General features: G+C 39.6%; 1 protein-coding gene across 1 annotated transcript; it reads left to right on the top strand.

The window, feature by feature from the left end:
- Positions 1-2156: 2156 nt before the first annotated feature.
- On the top strand, positions 2157-16520 carry spmip7 (sperm microtubule inner protein 7). Its single transcript, XM_042502619.2, has 9 exons — positions 2157-4599; positions 6906-7003; positions 9382-9464; positions 9883-10021; positions 12297-12364; positions 12455-12496; positions 12615-12722; positions 12949-13053; positions 14869-16520. The coding sequence occupies exons 1-9, from the start codon at positions 4173-4175 to the stop codon at positions 15002-15004; spliced, it is 1206 nt and encodes a 401-aa protein (XP_042358553.2). The 5' UTR covers positions 2157-4172; the 3' UTR covers positions 15005-16520.
- Positions 16521-17794: the final 1274 nt, after the last annotated feature.

The following is a 17794-nucleotide window of genomic DNA, read 5'->3' as shown; positions in this document are numbered from 1 at the left end:
ACAAAGCTAAAAACAGGGCTGTTTTTTCTGAGCTCATGACAAGTTGACTTTTTAAAGATACCTTCTTCTCACAGGACAACACTGCAAACATGAGGATTTTATAAAATGTGATGTATTGCTGTTGGTTAAACTCCCAACAGTACATAAAGAAGTTAAAATGAGCACAACCTTAAACATCTGCTGTAGGAAAATGCAATAGGCACATTAATGCAGCAGTAATATTGATTCAAAAACAACATATATAACAGTAAAATTGTCAGAGAACATTTTACTGCACAATGAGTACTACTTTCACCTTTTCTTTCTTGTAAAACAAAGGTAAAAGGCAGTGCAACTTAACACAACATGGCAAGAAATTTGTAAAAAATAGATAAGAAAATTATCTGAAAATAAGCAAAGAAAAAAGGAGTAAAAAGACAATAATCAAAAAATAGTGCTGAAAATTATAATTATGAACATAGTTTTCTGTAAATATCCCCCTTTTTTGTTTTTAACATTCTCCTTTAAAAAAAAATAAAAAATAAAAAAACTCAGGTGTTTTTTTTGTCACCTCTTACTAATTTCTTTCAAAGTGTGGGACATCTCTGGCCAGGTTGCTCACTGACCTTTTCCTCATGTTTTCAAAAAATTCCAAACCAATTTGAAAAAGTTTCAAAGGGTTAAATAGCTTGTAAAATGTATCTAAATGCAGCAAACTGATGTCAGTCCAGGTTTCAAAGGGTTAATTACTGTTTGATGATAATACTTGGGCTACATAAGGTTTTAAATGCAGGACTTTTACTTGTAGTATTTCCACAGTGTAGGATAAGTACTTTAACTGAAATAACTCAGCTGAATACTTCCGCTGCTCATGGGTGTGCTTCTAATCTAATTAATTACTATAATGATGTGAATAGGTGACTCACAGTACAGTAAGAGTTTTTTTTACCCCACCAGTTATTTCCAGTGGAGCCCCTGTCTTCTTTGCAAAGAGACAACCACTGCCATCACAACTTACTCATGATTTACAGCTGCTTGTATATCTGCTGTAGTCAACATATTCATCACTGAAAGTGACATTGCATTATGCTGACTCTCCCCTGGGGAATGTTAACATTAAACATCATGGTCATGCGGCATCATGATAGCCCGGAGGGTGCTTTGCGGGGGAAGAGTGTGTGTGAAAACTTCCATATTAAAAGCATTATAAAGAGCAGATTTTTCACTCCCACCACCCTCATGAAAAATGTACAGCGGCATATTCATTACTTCATTGAGCTAACTGAGTGTGACAAGCGGAGAGCTGCAGCAACCGAGGGCAGGGAAGCAGCACTACAATAAAGCCTTGGGCCACTCTCTGAGGACATGGCTACCACTGCCGCTCGTGGGAGCTTCATCTCTGCACTCTGTTTGGATTTTTCCAAATGGTTGAGGGTGCCGCACACAGCATGAGACAGAGTTCACTTCAGCCAATTTGCCCTCTAATCTAGTGCATGCATGGTCATCGGGCGCTAATCAATTCCATGCCTTTACAGTGTGATGAATATGACCCATGAGCTATGACTTAAGGCCCTTATGCTATAAATATGATCATGCATTTTCATCAGTTTACAAGACATATGGACATAAACCCAGAAGTGGATGCATTGAGCATCAGATGTGGCTTGGCTTCTTTGTTACAAAGTGAATTGTGTATCAAGCACACAAAGAGAGGCTTCACATGGGTGTGACTTTCATGAGCTACAGCCCTATCTGCAGGAGCCTAATGCATCAAAGCTTTCTATACCAATGACAAGACCAATTGCAAACATTAATATCTGTCTGTCGTCTCTTCCTATTTATCTGTTTAATTTCTTGAAGCGGTGAGCACAGTTTGCAATGAAGGATGCTGTCTGTCTGCATTCTGAAGCATCCTCTCCACTCTTGGATGATCCATTCCCCGTGCCCGCTGGCCATATCTCCTCCCGGCCCTGCCTGTCTGATCCCGAGGTGTCATCCTGGGTCACCCTCAGCCCTGTTGTCTGATTAACAAAAATAATGCCCTGCCCAGAGCAGCATCAGCCCATATTGTCTTCAGCCACAACACCACAATTGTGACTTTGCTTTGATGACCCTCTGCTGCAGCAGCAGCAGCAGCAGCAGCAGCAGCAACGACAATGCCTCTTAATCCAGAGCAACAGTTTCCCTCAGATGAATGCAGACAAATTAATGGCTGTGTAGCATCGGGCCTAGCACCATGGGCAAAATGTGAGATTTAAATAATTTCTGAGACTGTAGAGGAGTCTGGAGAATGGCAGACAAGCTGACTAATAACACAGGATTCAGTAACAAGGGCTGCTTCAATGGTAATGACTCCTCACTCCAGCAATATCTGATTCCCTGCGAAAAATCCAGCCTTCTCGGAGAGGCTGAGGCTGGTATTTAAATTCCTGCAACAACAGAAATCCCCCTGAAATAATTGGGATGCAAAGCACTGGGGGAGAATGTGGAGGAATTTCTGATATGGGAATAATTAATGGACTCCAAATGCAATAAATCATGTGGACCTCTGGACCTATATAACCTAATTCATTAGAAATGTATGAAAGAACAATCAGCACAGCTCTCATGAGACAGAAGTCTGACGCAACAAATGGCTTATTTTTTTTTTTTTCGTATCTGGAGAGCAATTTCAAAAGGAGCCCACATCAGATCTCACAAGTGTCATTTGTGCTCTCCTTTTGTGGAGGAACATTGTGTGGGAGTCGGGCATATTCACCACTCAGTTATCAGAATAACTCTAATTAGGCTATTTTTAACACATCCTTTTAAACAGCTCTTGGGTGTTTACATTTGCTAATGACAGCCTGAGTAAAAATCATCTATCAGCAAGCATCACCATCATCGCCACTGACACATTAACATGGATCCTCTCCCAAGAAAAATGCCACCTAGCCGGGGTGCTTTCACTATTTATATAAATGCACAAACAGTGCCTATATATTTATGTGGAATATTTACATCTGCACATTACATTTCAGACAACCCGAGCAAACTAATTAATAGGCAACGAGGCACATTAGTATTTGGTGGTTTTTTTTTTTGCTCCACTGAATATAAGACAGCTCTTTCAAGCCGGCGCATTCACCGGATTACACCATTTGTGAAAACACTTTTTTTTACATCCATGCGATTTACATAATTTTCATTTAGTTTACTGTCAACTTTAAAAACACGACTCAGATTTGAAGTCAACTAACACCATTTCTGGTGTTGTTGAGCCTGCGTGCATGGAAGGAAAATTACTTTAATATTTCTTCAGGGACTTCAAAGTGTGTCTGAGGTATTCAGTATTGGGCTCATGGTCACCTTGTTGCGCCATAATGGTGTTTTTAATTTCATAATGTATCATCATAATATTACAAGGGGGAATAATATTTTTTGCTGGGATATTTGTGGACTTTTCATTTAATTCATGAGGGACAGGAAGGCACATGCAGGCCTGTTTTCTGGTGTTACTATCTGACAATACAGGCTCTGGTACTCCATCTAGTGGTGTTTTGGAGGCAAAGCCGTAATCTTCTATCTTCTGTCTTCTTTTCTCAAGAAAATAAACTATTCCTAACCCATCACAAGCAGAAATGTAGCATTCTCTTGGGAGGGGCAGTTCAGTAAACCCTGAGGCGGGGCCGAGACCTCTCATTATTATTTGCCACCAAAACACATTTGAGTGGAGTAATTTTCCAGGGACAATAGCCGCCCCAGACGACCGACAAAACATTTTTATTTGGTCAGTGTGATCAATTGGTAGTTGTAGGTTGCCAAAACACAACAGTACACAGTCCTGAATGCTCCCCTGAGATAAATTATTGGTGTGTGTGTGGCATCCACAATAGACACCGGGGGATGTTTATTAGATTTCTTTTCTCCATTATTATAACAAACACAGACCAAATGTTTACACAAAACTGTGTTAAGGTATGTGGAGCTACACACCTCCAAAGCCAACAGGTTGTGTCTCCTCTCTGTGTGTCAGTAATTTGATCCGAGCAGCAAACAAAGACAGTCTCTGGGCAACCAGTGCTCACTGCATCATTATGCTTGACAGCAGATCTATGACCTGCGCTGTCAAACACACACATACTGTAGACACACACACACACACACACACACACACACACACACACACACTGTGAGTTTCTCCCCTTGTAATAATGACAGCAGTTTTGGATCCCTTCAAGGCGTTCTCTGGAGAGCTGCATGTCATCAGGCGGCTGAACTCTAGCCTGTACGGAGCTGCTGGTGGAGATGGGCTAAAATCTGGACGTGCAGACTCTCCTTTTGGTAGATGTCAACCCCCGACTGAGCACGTCAACCTCGCTCCTTCACGAGACGACATCCCCCTGTTGGATCCTTGCAGCGGTCAGCTGAGTGCCGGAGCGGAGGTGGTCTTGGGGGTCAAGGGTCGACAGAAATTCATAGATTTCCAGCATGTGCCCTCTGCCCTGTGGGTCCCTCCAGGTTTGAGGGAGAGGCCACATACTGCCCCAGACTCCTCTGTTATCTGTGAGGACCTGAGGAAAGACAAGGCCTGGAACTCCAGGAGGATCCCCGATGCAGCTTTGAGAGCAAGACTCAGCGGTAAAATAACAGATTATATTTACATTTGTCTCAAATAACACCACTGATATTAATACTTCTATCTGTTGTCTATCACACTTATATCAGATTCTGTGCAGGTCAGAGTTATGAAGTTGGCGAGTGTGTATTAGCATTCAAGGCCGGCTTACCTACAGCGCAGTATTTCACTGCCCTCACTGGTTGATGGTTTCACCTCTGTGATGCTGAGTGTGTTTGGATGTGGTCAGAATTTGCTCTGTTGAACACACAACAGGGATATCACAGTACACTGTAGTAACCCTGCAAATCACATACACATGTTTTTCAACAAACAATTTCAAAATAAGTTAAATTATGAGTAAATGCCACAAACACCACTGCTGCCAGTCGCTGCATGTGCATCCACCCCTTCATATCTAATAAGGAAAAAACATTACAGCCTTAATAAAGCCTTAAAGGAATACTTCAACCCGCAAATGATCATTTGTATGTCAATTATTCCGTTTTACACTGAATTTGTGAGGAAAACTGTAAAACTGTAGCAAAACAAACTCACACAACTCATGCATATGATCCAAGTCTCATTTATTTAGTCTTATGCTCGGTACTTCCCAAACACATGCATTTTTGCTAGTGCAAGGCTGCCGTCCTGCAGCCTTAACTTCATAAATTAAATTACCTAAGGGCTGTGCGTGAGTAAAACACAGGGACAATGTCTTCTCAATGTCTCCATCACTGTAATGTCCGCTTCATCAGTAGGATAACAACATCTCAACTGAACACACAGCAAGGTGATTCATTACATCACATCTCTCATATCACTCTGCGATCTAAACCACCCTTGACCTTAAAGGGAAGGTGCACCACATCACTTAGTTCCTAATTTTAATTTAAAAGGGAGCATACAGTATAATGTATGAATTTACCATGAATGAAATTAACACATTTGTCTAAATAAATCAGAGAATAGAATAAGAATAGAGAGGCTACTAAATATAATAAATAGAATAATCTACCAAATAAAATAAATCTTCACAAAAACTAAATCTTACATAGCGCTGTAATATGTATAACACTTTCGCATAAACAGTGCTGGCCAATTACCAGTCCGTGCGTGACACCGTTTATGTGAAATGCTTACTTATTGAACAGTTTATCACCTATTTTTTGCAGTTATTCCCGCATATATAAAAATAATTGCATTTAAGTGTTGCTTTTGGTGGAAAACGGGTATTGGATAATGTTACTGCACTGGCTGTGTGAGAGTTTGTAAACTGTGCTTTCATATAGTTTTGTTGTTAAATGCAGACCCCTATGACTTTAATTCATCAAGAATGCTTATTTTTGGGGGAGGTATTCCTCTTTTACAGTGGAGGCATGTGAGATCAAAAGTTTTCTTCACAAATTCAATGTAACAGGAAAAAAATGTTCATTTAGGGGGAGTATTCCTTTAAAGTGGCTCCTGCATTTCTACCTGTATACTGTTTATAGAAGGGGTTTAATCACCTCTGGGGTTCTGCCTTCTGCCTGGGTTACTTAAAAATAGTTTAAAGATTTTGGGTGCTGCAGTGCCCCCTCCTGGTCATTCAACAGCAGTAGTATCAGTGAAGGCACATTATTTATGATGCATGGTAGAGAGAACAGGATGACTGCAAGTATCTTGTGTCAACAGATATTAGACAGTGTAAGCATAATGTTTGTTGTTGTATTTTAATGTGCAGCAAATTGAGTCTCAAACTCAGCTAATTGTTGGTGAGCAAAGATGGTTGTTCGGTAGTTACTGACAAAGGACGCAGCGCCTGCCGATGTAAAAGTTGGAGCCATTTGTGTCAGTGTAAGGTATATTGGTTTAATTTTGACTTTTGTTAGCCACCTGTGTTTTTTTTTTTTGGTTTAATAAATGTAAATCCTTATTAATATGAAAGATGTTGATACTGTGCTTACATGTTGCATCAATTATGTTGGATTATTAACTTCAGTTAAATTCAGTTATCACAAACAGACTGACACAAACCTTGGGCAGGTAGTTTTATAGAGAACAGGAGTGGTAGCTGCTGTCTGTGTCTCCGGGAGTAACACTGTATTATTAAAATGCCATTTGTAGTCTGCTGTGTGCTCTGTAAGGCAATGGGATTCACACACAGCTCGCGGAGCAGAATGGGAGGTTCTGGGGGGGTCAATAAGGGCCCATGGCTGATTTCTGCCTCAGGCCCCCCTCCTGGGGTAATCTGGCCTTGAGAACAATAATTACTGCACATAGTTACAGTTATTCTAATTCACAATTTGCCTGTGTCCCAGATACTTAATCGCTGTTGTGTCATCTTTAGGTTCAACCGATCCTGTTAAAGTTCATCCACACTCAGTGAAGACGTCAACTAAAGCAACGTCACACAGCAGATTCACTGATAAACTCCCTGCACCTCAGGTGGGTGATGACTGAATTGGCTTTCCTTCTTAACTGTTCTGCAAAACAGCATGCATTTACTACATGCACCCCAACAGATCTTTGTTTTCATTTCACTTAATGTTTCCTGTTTTACTCTCTGAGCACATTTTCATTATATATATTATATTTAATCTACTGCAGACACCACAAACATTCGCTTAAACTAATACTGGCTTTGTTTCTAGAAAAAAAATAGTTATTACATTTTATTAGATCACTGGTCAATTAATTATATTGCCATCATAACACAAACACATATTAAGAATGAAAGAGTAATCCATAAACACGCCTTTAGGGCCTCAGCACACATGATGAAGCATCACATTAGCCCATTGTTATTTAGGCAGGTGTTCACTATGAGAACATAATCATGCTTTATTATGTTGTTTCTGAGGCTGCTTATTGAAGTAATCATAATTATCTCGACATACATTATTGCGCTTTAGGAGAATCTTGCCATACTCAGCTGTAGCGAAGAGTTAAAGTGTTATCTAGTGAATGGAGGCTTGATTGATGACAGTGTTTAGACAGTTTGAGACGTGGGCGGAGAGCACTGAACACTCTGCTACTTGTCGATGCCTGAAAACATCAAATTGTCTGATTGACTCATTCAGATCCACTTAACAGAGTACGTGTGGATTTTTATCTTTGCTTTTGTTTTGCATTAGTCATTTAGACAAGGTTTTGACATTTTGTGTTTGTTTTTTTTGGCATGCTAGCTGCATCGCTCTAGGGGTGGTAGTTTTGATCATCTGTTCATCACTTTGGTCTAGAATAAAATATCTAAAAAAATGGATTGCTGTGATATTTAGTACAGATATTCATAGTAAAGTCTAATGACTAGTGATCTCTTCATGCAGTGATTAGATATCCAGGGTTGTGGTCTGTTGGGTAAATGTCTCAACAACTGGATTACATACTTGGTACACATTCATGCCCTGTTTACTTTCATCAAGCACCGTCATCAGACCTGAAGTTGACTCTGTCTAACACTTTGGTTTACACCAAACAAATGGCAACCTGTCATTTCATTCATTCTTTCTTTCATTCATCAGCATTTCTGTAAATGTGCCAGTGTTACCCATGGGGCTAATTTTCAGCTGTAGCCCTTTGGCAGTATGTTTTGAAACCTGTAAAATGATAAAGTTCACACAGCAACAGCAGCAGGACACCATGAAGACAGCAACAGCTGCTACAAACAGGAACTCTCAAGACAGAGCACAAGCAACAAGAAACAACAGAACAAAATATAGCATTTTAACAAAAACAAACAGCCAAGTATTTAGTATGAAGCAACAACACACAACTAAGCAGAGCAGCAATAGCAACAGGAAACAGCAATGGCCACAAGCAGCAATAAAATACATAACGTAGACCCTTAATAAAATGTTTGTATACACTAAAACACAGGCAGGCCGTGCAACACAATGTTAGGCAGGTCATCAAAGCTGGCTGCCTGTCAGCCTCAGCTGCACTTTGTGTTTAGTGCTACTGTACAAACATGCAACATGCAATTTATGGTAAACATATACCGAAACATTTGCATGCTCGCATCTGCAACGATTTAGTGATGTTAACATTGAGCTCAAAACACGGCTGTTTTGAAAGACAGCCTCACAGAGCTGCATGTATGGCTGTAAACTCTTGGTTTTATTTTATTTGATGTTCTGATAGATATTGTAATTTCTTATTTTGATCTCGTTATTAATTTACAGTTACTGCAGGGATTTTAGTTAAGATGAATTTGTGCAGACTGGTCTAACATTTGCATTCAGAAGAGAGTATCAGAGGTCTTTTGCAGGATCATTAGGAGTAAGAGGCATGACTGTTAATGTTAAAACTAATGGTCCACTTATATGAGATTTTAAAGGTGCAGTGTGTGGGATTAAGGTGCATCTATTGGCAGGAATAGTATATAATTTTCATAACTATGTTTTCATTTGTGTATAATCACCTGAAAATAAGAACTGCTGCATGTTTGTTAACGTTGAATGAGCCATTTATACCTACATAAGATGCAGGTCCAGAGTTCTTCATGTTGTTCTACAGTCAACAAATCTTTTTTTTTTTTACATTTTGGCCACCAACTATGTTCACACAAGTTCTGCATTCTCCAAACTAGATACTAGTAGTACTAGTATTTAGTATTCGTATTCAACACACATAATGTTTATGTTGAACAAAAAGAGAAAGACAAAAAAAAATATGTCAACACTAATTAGTGACCACTTAGCAACTTGCATCCTAATCTCCTATTTTTGTTTTTGGCAGTTGCTGCCCGATTTTCAACGTACAAAATGAAAGCACTGACAACATAATAAAACACTGAGTATTGATTTTTTTTTTTATTTTTATAGGATGGCTTCTCTTCTGGTCTCAGATTGTGGACAGACAACTCAGCGGCAGTTTGTCGCTTCAGATACACTTCTGCCACACAGAGGTCAGAGCAAAGCGCCCTTTAATTGTCTCCCTTCTGTAACAGTGAAGCTAAACAAAGCCCACCTCCCACATAACTCATTACGTGGAGTCCTCACAGCCTGTCGTTGTGCTTTGAGGATTATTGAGAGTGAGTAGGTTTGATTTTGTGCTCCAGTGATGTCATCGGGGGAGCAGTATGTCCTCTTGTTGTGTTAATTGCTGCTCAGTGAAATCATGTCGATGGACTGTAGCCTTGCTTTAAGCCTCTGGGAGGAATTGGCTCCCCAGTTAATAAGCTGTCTAATATACTTTGCGCAACGAAGGGGGCTGTTTAAGAATTCAAATTAAAGCTAATAACTTTCGGGAATGAAGTTAATCAATTACACTCGCAGCACTCTGGTACTGATCTTTAATGGCTGGAATTTCCTGTTCGTTTGCAGGAGTTATGAGGAAGTTGGCTGGGACACTAAGTTGCCCCGGCGCTTGAAGGCACCAGAAACGACTCTAGAGAAAATGGCGGACCCAGTGAGTGAGCGTCCCTCATCGAGGCGCTACAGTAGTCGACCTCAGCTGTGGCAGGTGAGCAAACTGTGGCAATCAGTGCTGCAGCTTCAGCTCAGTTGTTTTCTTTCTCTCCAGCTGTTTCTCTCCAAGAGGTTTTGCCTCGCCTTGACTAACTCGAGGAAATCTGACTTTGTAAAAACTGATGACTCTGGAGAGAGGTGCTAATATATCATGGCTGAAACAAACTATTTCATTGGGTATAACAGCTGTAAGGTATTAAGCACTGGTTGTTTTCAAGAGGGTAATTCATTATCAAGACAAATCAATCTAATTGTGTTAGCCGAAAGTAATTACTGTGAGAATAAAAAACAAACTGTTATTGTTGCTCAGAATTAAAAACACATTACCGACCAAGAAATATAACCTTTTTATATTTGGTTTTAGTGAAAAACGATAAATGTGTCGGATTCGGTTTTTCCACATAACTGTCTCTAATTCCTCCATATTCACTAAATCCAGTTTAGTTTTATTATTACAGCAATGTGCCCCTTGTGCTTTTAAAACAATGCAACCTTTCCCGTCGGTTTTGATCTCTTGGCACACAATGTTAAGTGTAGCATAGAGACTGAGGGAGGGAGATAAAGGATAAGCTTGGTGATATTCTATTTTTTTTTTTGCCATCAAATGCGAGAACTCGCCCTCCTTTTATCCCTGTTGGCTTCTGACACCTCAGCTGCAGAACATTGGCTGGCGTTTTCAGTGGTCTCAGTGAGCTGTGGTCCTGAATTCGCTCTGCTACTCTGGTCCTCCGCTTATTATTTGGAAGCACTTGGATGCCTGTATTTTACAGAATTTCAACTTCTTCCTCATGACAGCCACACAGAATCACACTGGGCTGGTCAGCACAATCGACTGCGACACAACACAGCTCTCTCTTTATGCCGTGCTGTGTGTTTTTTTCCCACCGCATCAGCCCAACTGTGCAGCACCCCACTGGAACACACAGAACTCCCCAAAGCAATGCAATCTGCCCTTATGGCTTATTTCTCTGTACCATTGACTTTCAGTGATGTTCAAAAACGACTAAAAAAACATCAATGAGCCGTACTCACTGCACTGAGTGTTCATCACGATGAACATAGTCACTGTAATTCATTTTGATTCAATCTGACATACACCACTGTGCTGTTATTCCTCATAAAACCAGTTAAAAAATGTGTATTAATCCACAGCTTAAAATAGTCCCTTTTTTTTACTAATGTGTGAGCAATGGTTGCTGAAAGCTACAGTGCCCAGCTGTTTTCGGGAATTAAAAATAAAATTATGTATTTGTGACTCTATATATTTAAGACCCCCTCCAGTGAAAATCAAGTTTTAAGCCATCTTAACATGTCCATATGGTGTTTGCCACATACAAGACATATCACGAGTGAAAAAAGCAGTCAGTGCCATGACTGAGCATTTCTGCTTTGGAAGTGCTGTGTACCATTGTCTCAAAAATAAGGATTCTGACATTTAGGCTTTGTTATGTCGTATGCCTAAGGAACTGACCACGTCAATTCACTATGGCAAAACAAGAAACAGCAGGTGTAGTGACCGTGGCTGTGTAAACTTTATATACAGCCATACACCCATAGCAATGGTCTGATAACCATAGCAACACTCTGCTCTTCAGAAATAACAATCTGTAGGATGCTGAAACTGACCAATCAGAACTGACTTTTAACAAAGGCATGCAATTATGGTGCTGGAATTTCCCATAACCCCATCATGAATTTCAACTGGACTGCCCTTGAAGCAGATTTTCAACTCAGAAAAAAGAGAATATTCACCAACTCATTAATAGAGTCTCACACACAGTATTGTCTCATCTCTATCTGTGGACTTGTTGCTACAGTGTTGTTATTAGCTGGTATCCCTAACTGGAACAGGTATTGCTAACAACATCCTGGTTTTCCGACTGGAATGCAATTAAATCGGGTGTGACGTCGTTCCAAACTCTGACCTCTGACTTCAGAGGTAAATGGAAGGAGCATTAAGCTGTTTGGAGGCATGAAGAAATGTTTTTAATATTAAAAAATTGCCCAAATGTGTAGTTTTGATGAACAGAGATTAGTTCATCCTCGAGAGGAAGTTAGAGTATATTAAGGATTTATAGAATTATCCTTTGATGTCCTCAAACCAATGTAGTAATGATACTAATAGTACTGAATACTGATGATAAAAGACTGCATGGAGCACTAACCAGCGTGAACACTGTCACATGTCTACTTATATTTGTACTGGGTTATGAGATCAGTGTGTCTTAATAAAGTCACCTATAAGATCTGGTGTTGCTGTTCTCTCCAAGTCTATTGGAGCTGAGTGGAGCAGGCAGCAGCTTCGACGGAGGAGCGATGCCAAGAAACCCGTATCGTTGTAAGTTTCTAATAACAAGTTCTTATCTTAGAGGTGGTTACATTAACGGTGATATTGCTTAAAAGCAATATACCTCTCTGATCTTTCCAGCTGCAGTGGATGTCCGAGGTCAGGTCAGATTCCTCTGTACACGTGAGTACTTCCTGTTTGCAAGTATCTCACACACACATGTATGTTGGTATGAGCTCATTAATGCTATGTCCAGGTTTGTGTCCTCAGAGCTGACCTTTATGCACGTGTTCTCATGCAGTGGTACGATAGGATCTGAGAACATGGATAACATTGACAACATAGATGAGGTCTTTCTCCCACTGACCCTGAGGAGGAGCGTTGTGCCCCCGTACGTGCCCACAGCACGGTGAGACACACTTTATGACACACACACACACACATTCACTGAGGATCTCAAGCTCTATTAATTCAGCATGAAATTTATTTTGCACTGAAGATATTTTTTATTACACCCTGGGTGACTAAAGCAGATCTGAAACAGCTTTTACCTTTGAAATTCCTCTCACATGGTAATATTCAGCCTCCCGTAGCAGATCCTGATAAATAATGAGTAAACTTATGATTTGTGCCAGCCGAACCACCATCCCCGGATATACAGGCAGGGCTGCTTACGCTAACTGTGCTGCTGATGCTGCAGTCTCTGTCCCAGCTGTCTCCAGTCCTGCACGCTTCTCTGGGTGAGTCTACTCAGTGACTTTTATGAAGCCACTTAGGCTTAGGCTGCAAAATAAACCACTATCTGACAAGGACTCAAAGAAAACAGTTTATTTACTGCTTGCAATTATTTCGTAAATCTGTCATCATCTTCATTTTTTTTTTATTCTTTTAATATTCTGTTGTATCCACTGTTAAGTTTCTTCCCCCAGTATTATCCTCAGTGCATCTGATTATTTTATGGGTGTAACATCGGACAAGAATAATCACAAATGTCCACTGGAGGGCGTTCTAATGCACCCCACTGCACATCACGCCTCAGGTTAGACTTCACCACACAGATGTGCCCATATTTTACTGCTGCTCATTTGGAAATAAGATATAGCTCAGAGTAATCTTCATTAACACCACGACTACACTGGATTATATTTAGTAGATGAATAATTTAAAATATTTGATACATCTTCCATCAGTATTACATCAGTATTTAATTTAACAAGCATATTTCACCTATTTAGTATACGGTGCTTTTGAAAGAAAAAAATACAAATAAATTTTAAAAAAAACAAGCAGTCTTTTTAGAAACAGTGAAACCGTCTTGACTATTACTACAATCATTGCTAAGCAACATCTCGAACCTAAATCATTGTCGCAGGTCACACACACAAAAAAGAAAAGAATAGGGGCGCACAATGGCACCTTAATTCAGGTTCAACCAAAGGCACAAATAGTAAAATAAATCCTGTCATATCAACAAAAAAGACATGATATCTGTGTTAATTTGTTTGTAGAAGTAGCATAAAATAAGAAAAAATCAGTCACAGTGTTCTTAACAAATTCTGCACACATGGGGAAAAACTATTTAATTAATATCATAAATAATGAATAACACGTTTTTTGATATTCTTCTGTTTTTTTATTTGGAGTTGTGTCTAAGCTTCTCTTTTTTGCGCCGGTTTGTATTTGACTGGCATCACTTTAGGCTGTGGGCATTTGCATCAGCTGAGGGTGTATCTTATTTTTTTTGGATGAGTGGGCTGGTGAGATACAAGTTAATGGTCAGTTGGTAAAGACTACAGTAATTGGAAATGTTCTGTCAGAAATTAGAAAACATTGGATGTCGTTCCTGAAGACAGACAGGAGGGAAATTGGAAGTCTTGGAAAACCGAGGAGAAAATGACAAGGAGGTTAATTTGAGGGCAAAAAAAACATTCTCGCACAGGGGAGATTTCACAGCAGATTTCTGATTTTATTACATGGTGTCAAGGGCAGTGGATTTTTTTTTTAGAACATTTTAAAAAGCATTTAACAGTCAGCTTAACTGTGATAATGTCAGTGTACGTGAATGATCATGTACGCACTTTAACACACATGACTGTGTAGAGCAGACGTCCCTCCGCTCTGGGAGTGCTGGCTGTCTGTTAAGGAGGTGTAAACCTGTTTCCTAGTTGGGCCCCAGTTGAGCGAACTTAACCGGCTTTTGGAGCAGGCATCTCCAGATGGCTGATTCCAGAGCAGCTCGTGGTAATCGTGGTTTTTCACAACCTAGATCCATTTTCCTGGTGCCTGACACCCCCTGAGATCTGTTTCCTCTGCTGATTAGGCTGGCCTCCCATATTTTTTCCCCAAAACAGAAAAGAAGACAAGCACGTGGATTGATTAACTGTCTGCTGCAACGGTCAGACATCCTCAGAAGGTTTGCTTGCCAAAGCTCACTCGTAACACAAGTGGCTATTTTTTTAAAGAAGCAGATATTTGGTGTTTCATTTTTACTTGATCCAAAATAAATGATAATTTGTCGACTCAAATTTATGATTTTTTTTGTTTCTTTCTCACAGACTAATCAAAGAATCGGGGAGTCCTACTTTTGGCCACGCAGCGCCTCTGTCTCGAATGCTGACCACAGTGACCCCCTGCAACCCCTTCCTGAGACCTGCACTTCCTGTCACACACAAACACGCCAGGAGGCATTAGACAAAGCAGATGAGAAAGTTTTGAAGGTGTCAGCTCCCTTTTTATGCCATCCAATCTGTTTATATGAATACGTCTATAATGATGTGATGTCAGTGACTGATTCGGAGTGAGTTGGAGAATAATGAGATGCCCCATTATCATAATTTCCCTGATTTAGATGAGTGGTTTTCTAACTCTGGGTAGTGAGCTCATGCATTGTCCTCTTAAACATTCGCTCTCTCACTGACTCACTCACTCGCTCGCTGTGTGTGTGTGTTTGTGTTTCAGCCCACACACTGTGTGTTTCCATCATGAAGGGCAAAGAGGGAACAAACTGAGAAAATATTTAGGGAAGGATTTTCTGCACTAATATTCAGCATTTAACAGTATAAAAAACAATGCCTTTTATAAAAGCTCTATTATGAGTCACATTTTGGTATTAACCCGAACTAATTTGCTGTGGATATACATGTTAAATACATTCTGCAGTCTGCACACATCCTTTAGAGGTGTTAGTTTTCTGTAGATGTGCCTGTAATGCAAATAGGCATTATTATGAAGTGTCTGCCAGCTAAAGCTTTATGTCTGTGGTTTGTGCAGCTTTACGCTTCGACAGGAAATAGGGATGAGCTGGTTTTCCTGTTTCTCTTCATCTATAGTTTGTTTAGATTTACATTTCATGAGGATTTCTACTTGAGCACTCTGTTTATTTTGTGAGGAGACAAGGTTGTATGATCACTAATTCTTCACAATTCTTATCCAGATCTTAATTATCTTCTATGTATTGTTATTAAAGAGGAACTTTAATGATGAAGTATTGCAATTTGGCATAAAGATGAGCAACTAGCTGGAGAATTTTTTTTAAATGGTCAGAATTAAAAAAGCAGAGGCAAAAATAACCGGAGTTTTGTCTCTGTGGTTTCAAAGTGCTATATCCTACATTTCCCATAATGCAGCTCAACTCAGCCTCTTTTATAAGACATCATCGGGGTTAATTTTCTAAACTTTGCAAAGCAAACTTCAGAGCTACAGGACACATGGTACACCTGTTTTTATAGGCTGTACTGTACTCAGTGATGAGCAAGTTACTTTAAAAATGTAATCAGTTACTCATTACATCACACATTGAAAAAGTAATGACATTATTATAAAAATAATATAAATAAAATATGTATTTACATCAGTGGTTCCCAGCCTTTTTCCTTAAGGGAACCCTTTTTGAGTAAAATGCATAAACTGACGACCCACTACTGAATGGCATATTTTATGGATACTTTATATTATATTCCATGCATAATAACAAAAGCACAGAACAACTGATAAACTGTAAAATTAACCGAAATATGGGCACAATAACTGATGATTTGGATGGCTTCTGAGCAGATCATTTTTTGTTATTATCACATCAGAGATGAGTTTTTCTTTTATTTTTAGGAACATTTAAAACAATATTGTATGAGCAATTGTGTTTTTTTTTTTTTTCAGATACCAGACTCAATAGGTCTATTTTTTTGGCAAATTAAGAGTTTTTTTCGCTAACGCTTTGTTTTTGTTACATTTTCATTGTTACATTTTTTTTCTTTTTACATTACATTTTTTTAACTGCATGCCTTTCTAATGAAGGACGGGGCTGTTTAGCAGAGTGATGACTGTGAATATTTCTTGAGTTAAGTTCTTCAGTGTGCTCTTTCCCCTAAACATCCTTGGCCAGCTGTATTTTTTAAATTTTTCCTTTGAGTTGTCTCGCACCTTGTAAAAATAAGAACACCTTGTGACCCCCTGTGCAGCTTTAGTGAGATACATTACTTACTACACTCAGCACAGTCACCTTCAGACATCTGTAAATCCTCTGCATTTCACATAATTTGTAGTGACCATGCACAGAAATAGAAAACAAAAGATTATTTTAATGAGCAATAAGACTACATTTTTGAGGGGTTAACTGACTGTCAACAGCTAGCGTCGAGGCTGCATGCCTCACAGTGAGGCTTTGGGCTTCACCCATCTTCCAACTCTTAACTAACCAAAATGACTCCTAAATGGCTAATGAGCAATTTTAGCAAGCCAGTCAAGAACACACATTAAAATACAACTTTGATGTTACCAGGAGTCCTATTTCTCCTCTTTTGATTGACACAACTGCCTCCCCACACTTACAGGCCCTGCATCAAGCCATCGTGTCTCACGCCAAGCCAGTCCCTCCACTGAGGTCAGAGAGCAAACTGATTATCAACCCTCCATCAAACTCCCGCTAAGACAGCGTTATTGTCAAAGTAACAGAACCATAAAAAGAGGTTGTATCCTCACCGCAGCGACCGCGGGTTCGATTCCAGCCTCGACCCTTTGCTGCATGTCGCCCCCTCTCTCTCTCCCCCTTTCACGCTTAAACCGTCCTGTCGATGAAAGGCAATAAAAGCCCAAAAAAAATCTTCAAAAACAGTAACAGAACCTGACTGGGTTTAGTGAGTGTAATGAAACAAGTGTGATAACAAAGGTAGAATAAAAAAATGATTACACATCGCAGTAACTACCCAACATTGGTCACAATTAATCCAAATTTTATGTGTCAAGATTTTAAATTTGTCCTTTAAGCGAGGTACTAATCACAACAACATTCACTGTGGATTTGTTGAGATTGATTCTTTCCTTTGTGTCGTAGTGAATCCAGTAAATCTACAGAGTGCACTCTTCCTTTTGGCCTCATATCAGCGACAACAACAGCAGCAGCTCTGTCAGTGATTGACGTCTCAAAACCACCAATTAATGTGCTGCACAGTCTTGACTTTAGGCCTGAATTTAGAGAGCAAACAG

This window comes from Plectropomus leopardus, chromosome 13 (genome assembly GCF_026936395.1).
Source record: "Plectropomus leopardus strain MGB_pleo_1.0 chromosome 13, ASM2693639v1, whole genome shotgun sequence".
Taxonomy (NCBI): domain Eukaryota; kingdom Metazoa; phylum Chordata; class Actinopteri; order Perciformes; family Serranidae; genus Plectropomus; species Plectropomus leopardus.
Note: the sequence above shows the minus strand (reverse complement) of the source record. Positions and strands in the feature narration are given on the sequence as shown.